The following is a 5,288-nucleotide window of genomic DNA, read 5'->3' on the forward strand; positions in this document are numbered from 1 at the left end:
TGACCTCACACCGCCACCTAGTGGAAATACAGGGACAATAATTATAAAAAAAAGAGGATGGGAAAGTTCCCTCAAAACCACAAAAAACCTTTTATCTTCATATAAATACACGTCACACGTATGAATTTAATAAGTTAGCATAAATATCTTACATTTGTACATTAATCAAACATTTGTATTTACAAGTTCAACTCTCAAGAAAAAAATAATAAATTCAGTTGACTTGCTGCTTTTACAAAAATGAAATGAAACAATTGTTTTCCTCTGCACACATTAAACAGCAAACACACACATACAGAAAAGGAAAAAAAACCTCCTGTGACAGCAAGACTTTAACAACTGCATCATTTTCTAGATCAAAAATATAGAGGATAAGATGTCTCTCGCTGTCCATTCTGAGCTTATTTTAAGTTTGATGTTTTAAAGCTCATTTTTAAAGCCAACCAGTCAGTCTGCTACAACTTTTTATTTCCCCGTAGACTGACCGCACACCATACAACCATCCTATGACTGCATCACAGCGTGCTCTCCAGTGTGTTGTAGTTGTCTTTGAAACTTTTGAGCTCCAGAAAGTGTTTGGGCCTCTTGCTGCGCTGGCCGGTTGAAGGCAGGTAGGTGATCTGGATGGTGGAGGGAGTGCTGCGGACAGGAGAGCCTGTCAGGTCCTTGGCTGCGGACTGGTGATGCTGGTCGAGGCTGGTGGTGCTGGAATACGCCTTCACGCTGAGGGTGATAAAACAGATGATTTCAAATGTACTGCATAAACGGACAATGCAGACCGCATCACTTGCTGCAACAGAAATAAGACTGGTTTCAAGTCTGGACCAGTACGGTGACACTTACACGTCAGCCAGTTCGTTTAGAGCTTGCTGATATTCAAGAAACTCAGGTTCCCCAAACACCTGAAACAAATATTTAAATCCACATCAGCAGATGAAAGAATTTAACTCGTTATATTCTTGTCTTTTATGAACCCTCTGTGCCCCTCTGTCCTTCTAGTGAGTGTCAGATCACAGTTTACTTCATAACGTCAGGTGATGAGCAACCACAACTTTTTACTCTGAAGGAGGCTGTAAAACTTTGTAAAAAGCCTCGATGAGTCAAAGAAGCAGGATCACTGTCATCACGAGGATTTCCAGAACTTTTCTGTCAATAAGAGTTGCTGATTCAATAAGTGCATGCAATTAGGCCATGTTACTGAAACTTTGTTTGAAGTGACTTTAAGGTTGTTGGACTCAGATGCTTAGCAAATAAACTTTCATGTGATGTGAACACGTAATCAAACAGGAGACAAGGCTTGAGTTGAGGAGGAGGAGGATGAGATGGAGATTAGAGGGAGAAGAGAGAGCAGTGGTGGATGTGGCAGATGAAGAAGACGTCTTAAATGGTCCTAAATAGTTTGAAAGCAATAACTGCAAAATCTAAATTAAGATTATATTTAGAATTAACACTTTACGGTAGCGTTAGATTTTCCATTCTTTCTGAATTCTGGAACCTGAAACATTCTAATAAAGTTCTGTTGGGATACAGTAAAATACAGTAAAAACATTTATGCACCCCAGTCCCATGACGAGCGCTGTCGTAGCCTTCAAGCAAACGGTCAATAAGTGCACTGCGGCTGCTCTTTATCAGAGAGTGGGAGTTGCGCAGCTCAACTAGCCAGCTCCTGAAGCTGCGTCCTGTAAATGCGCTGGGGCTCCCACTTATCTCCTGCAAAGGAATTCCTGTGGCAGAGAGAGGAAGGAAGACAAGTTGAAGGTCAGGAAAGACGTTTTAATGCTTTAAATGGAACAAAAACAAAACAAGAACAGAATTAAAAATTATTTTACAATAATAAAAAAAAAAGCTGAGACACAGTAGAAAATTCAACTGAAACCACAACAAAAAGACTTGTGAATCACTAAAACTCTATATTTCACTCAAGCTTGAAACTTTTGTGCCACCACTGTTTGGCCAAAATTACAGAGAAAGCTGAGAAATGCATAAAACCACTGAGTGGACATATTACAGCTAACTGGCAAATGTTTACCTTTAATATGCCCAACAACGATTATATCATCTACTGATATAAAATCAGAAATATAAACAGACTCAGAGAAATCAGGCTGTCAGGTGGCACAGCAAGAACTCATGAACACGGCTGCAAACCACCACCAGCCAACTCAGTGGTAAGCTGCATCCACAAAGCCAGTTCAAACTCTACTGTGCAAATATGGGCCTGAACTGCTTTAAGTTGGACTCAGCTGAAGCATAAAATGATCCTGTCTTCTTTTGGATATTCTGACACTTCCGCTGGGATAAAGAGGAAAGGTGCTATCCAGGTTCAAAACCCATGTCTGTGCAGGTATAGGGGTACATTACTGCAACAGCACAGCTTGCATATGTAAGACGGCTTCATTAATTCTCCTGGACAACATGTTTTGGAGCAACACCATGTTGAATCTATGCTAAATCGCCTTTTGCATGCCGGTGCAGTAAATGAGTTAGGGTGCTGAACTGGCCTCCCTGCAGATCAGATCTGTCACCCACTGAAAAAAGAATGAAAAGGGTAGCCCTGAACTCTACAGCCAAAATCCTATATAATTCAATAACTCAAAACTACAGCAATATAAGTAAAACACTTGAAAAAGATGATGTGGGTTTGGACAGCTGTGAACAAGCTCAGCATGTTAAAAATGTGCTCCTTGAATCCATGAACCTTCTCTGTGGTCTTCCTTTGTTCCTCCTGCACCTATACCTTCCAGTATATCCACTATCCCTCCTCTGCACATGTCCAACATATCTCAGCTTTGCTTCTATAACTTTGTCTCCAAACTGCTCAACCTGAGCCGCATTCTCTCTTGCTTCTACCTCTCCACCTGCTCCCTCCTTTTACTACAGATCACGATGTCATCTGTGAACATCATAGATCATCAGAGACTCCTGCCTGACCTCATCTGTCAACCTGTTGATCACCACTAAACTGGAAGGGGCTCTGAGCCGATGAATACATTTAAGGAACAAATTGTAACTCTCACCTGAGTCACGGATTGCATCCAGAGCTTTCATTCTGTACAGGTAGTTGTAGCAACCTTTGAAATATAAGATATCAATTTGTTACGTTTAAAAAAATAACTAAATAAAAAGGACAACATTTGCTCAAAATGAGTTTAAAAAGCTGACTGACTTATCTGTGATGCCCGCTTCAGTCTGTCGTCTTCTTCTGACAGGAGCAGAGGTTCATAACGTATCTCATGAACTTTGGACAGTCTGGACTCAATCTCCTCCCTCAGACCCTGTAGATTAATTCATAAAGAATTTATTAATATTAAGGCACAAAAAGTTAATAATAATAATAATAATAATAATAATAATAATAATAATAACAAAACAGTAAAGATCCACGCCTCACCTTTGGTGCATTGTGGCCAATAGGTACATGAGGCCCTCGGCGGGATCTCATTGCAAAACGCATGATCTGCCTTTTGACGAATATAAACAGCAATACAAACACCTGAACACAAAACCAAGCGTGACAGGATTGAGGTTAAAACTTATCATAAACACACCTCCGTGTACCAGGTATCGAGCTTTTAGTGTAACTTACTCACCAAGCTTCCATAGGCCATAACCAAAACAACATTGACTCCAGATAACGGCGATGACTCTGCCATGCTGCCTGTCAGTGCTTACAGTCTATGCGACGACGAATCACTCTACAGCTTCAAAGTATGCTTCGAAAAAATAAAATATCAGCAACTGAGCTGACCCTTGTCTTTTTCTTCATGGGCATCATGCGCTAAGATATGCTATTTAGCTTTCAGTTAGCTTTGCACTGTGAGGGCGGGGCCAGAGCTGATTTCCGCTTGTGAGTGTTGGATTACCGTAAGAACCATGCAAGAAGGACACGCTAAACAGACTTCCTGTCGTTATATGATGCTTAGTATATAGGTTATTATAATTACCTATTACTAAAGTACAAACAAAGAACTGCAAAAGAAATAAATAAAAAATAAAGACTTTTTTGCCCCCCCCCCCAAACAACTAAGTAAAATTCATCTGTAAACACAACCTGCCTAAAAGGGCACAATTTATATCATATACACATTATATTACTGTTGGTGATATTTGTAACACATTCAATGATCTATGTAGAATGTAATACTTATACATATTATTTTACCTGTTTCATTTTTTGTTTATTATTATTATTATTAGTAGTAGTAGTAGTAGTAGTATACAACACTATGTAAAAGTATTGATCCAGCCCTGTGTGAAACAGATGCATAACTAAAAATCTAAAATACATTAAAATGCAGTATATTAGGAAAAATAATTCTACTATACTTGAAAGTTAATATTTGGTATAATCACCTTTAATTCTTCAACACAGCCTGAACTCTTAGGTTGTGAACAACCACTTTGTACCTCTACTTTTGTACTTTGTACACTGAACACAGTCTGAACCAAATATTTCAAATATGTATTTATCACTCCACCAGACCTGGTTCCCCTGACTTTCAGTCCAGGTCTTGTGTAATTTAGCATATCTCAAACTTTGCTCCCCCCTTTCCTTCATTAAGAGTGACTTGTTGACAGCCACCATTTCTGAGGCTTCACGAACAGTAGATGGATCATCTGAAGGACCAGATACATCTCTCAGGTCCTGTGTCAGATCTTTTCTGGATTTTTTCTTAAGGACGTGGCTTTTAGATATTTCTCATCTGCTGAAGATATTTTTTTAGGTCTTTCACTGCTTCACTGCTTCTATCCTCCTCATGTCCAGTTTCCTTAAAGATGTTTATAGCACAAGCACATCATGCTGAGATATGCCAAGTTTTCTGTTAGAAGCACTTTGGGAATCACAAAAATAGTATTTTATGTCTGTCAATTTTTGAATAGATTCAGCTAAACAAATGGGAACAAGCCATGTGTTTGACACAGGCTGCTGGAAACAAAGTGTCTAAAGATGCAATTCATAATTGGTTCTTTGTTGTGTGTTGTATGTTGACAAGGGCTGGACTAGAAATGAGTGAAAAAGCAGTCAATGTCCGGAGGACAACTTTGAAAGACATCAGAATGCCTGGAGAACTGGTGCTCACGCATTATCACAGCATTTATGCATGCATATACTACATATGAGGGTGTTATTATGAGTATACTTGTGCATAAATATCGACTATTACTTGTTCATTTACACATCAGTTGAATATATTATTATTATTATTATTATTATTATTATTATTATTATTACTTCTCCAGCTCTGACATGTCACGTCTCTCCGCTGACGGTATATTGCTGATCACGT

General features: G+C 39.0%; 1 protein-coding gene across 1 annotated transcript; it reads right to left on the bottom strand.

The window, feature by feature from the left end:
- Positions 1-106: 106 nt before the first annotated feature.
- LOC146682966 (lipid transport auxiliary protein 1-like) lies at positions 107-3,862 on the bottom strand. Its single transcript, XM_085445781.1, has 7 exons — positions 3,591-3,862; positions 3,392-3,493; positions 3,167-3,275; positions 3,018-3,071; positions 1,558-1,724; positions 844-902; positions 107-723 (listed from the first exon to the last, which is right to left on the bottom strand). Exons 1-7 carry the CDS (start codon positions 3,651-3,653, stop codon positions 516-518), a joined length of 762 nt encoding a protein of 253 aa, XP_085301907.1. The 5' UTR covers positions 3,654-3,862; the 3' UTR covers positions 107-515.
- Between the last annotated feature and the right edge of the window lie 1,426 nt (positions 3,863-5,288).

The sequence above is a fragment of the Copadichromis virginalis genome, linkage group LG22, assembly GCF_057382275.1.
Source record: "Copadichromis virginalis isolate Kocher_CV1m ecotype Utaka linkage group LG22, C_Virginalis_male_GT1.1, whole genome shotgun sequence".
Taxonomy (NCBI): Eukaryota; Metazoa; Chordata; class Actinopteri; order Cichliformes; family Cichlidae; genus Copadichromis; species Copadichromis virginalis.

What these genes read in the sequence shown, in the direction of transcription:
- LOC146682966 (XM_085445781.1), bottom strand. Translation starts at nt 3,653, where the DNA reads ATGGCAGAGTCATCGCCGTTATCTGGAGTCAATGTTGTTTTGGTTATG. An exon ending in TTATGGCCTATGGAAGCTTG is followed by an intron (nt 3,494 to 3,590) that starts GTGAGTAAGTTA and finishes TTTTGTGTTCAG; the next exon opens with GTGTTTGTATTGCTGTTTAT. An exon ending in GCGCTCGTCATGGGACTGGG is followed by an intron (nt 903 to 1,557) that starts GTGCATAAATGT and finishes TATTTGTTTCAG; the next exon opens with GTGTTTGGGGAACCTGAGTT.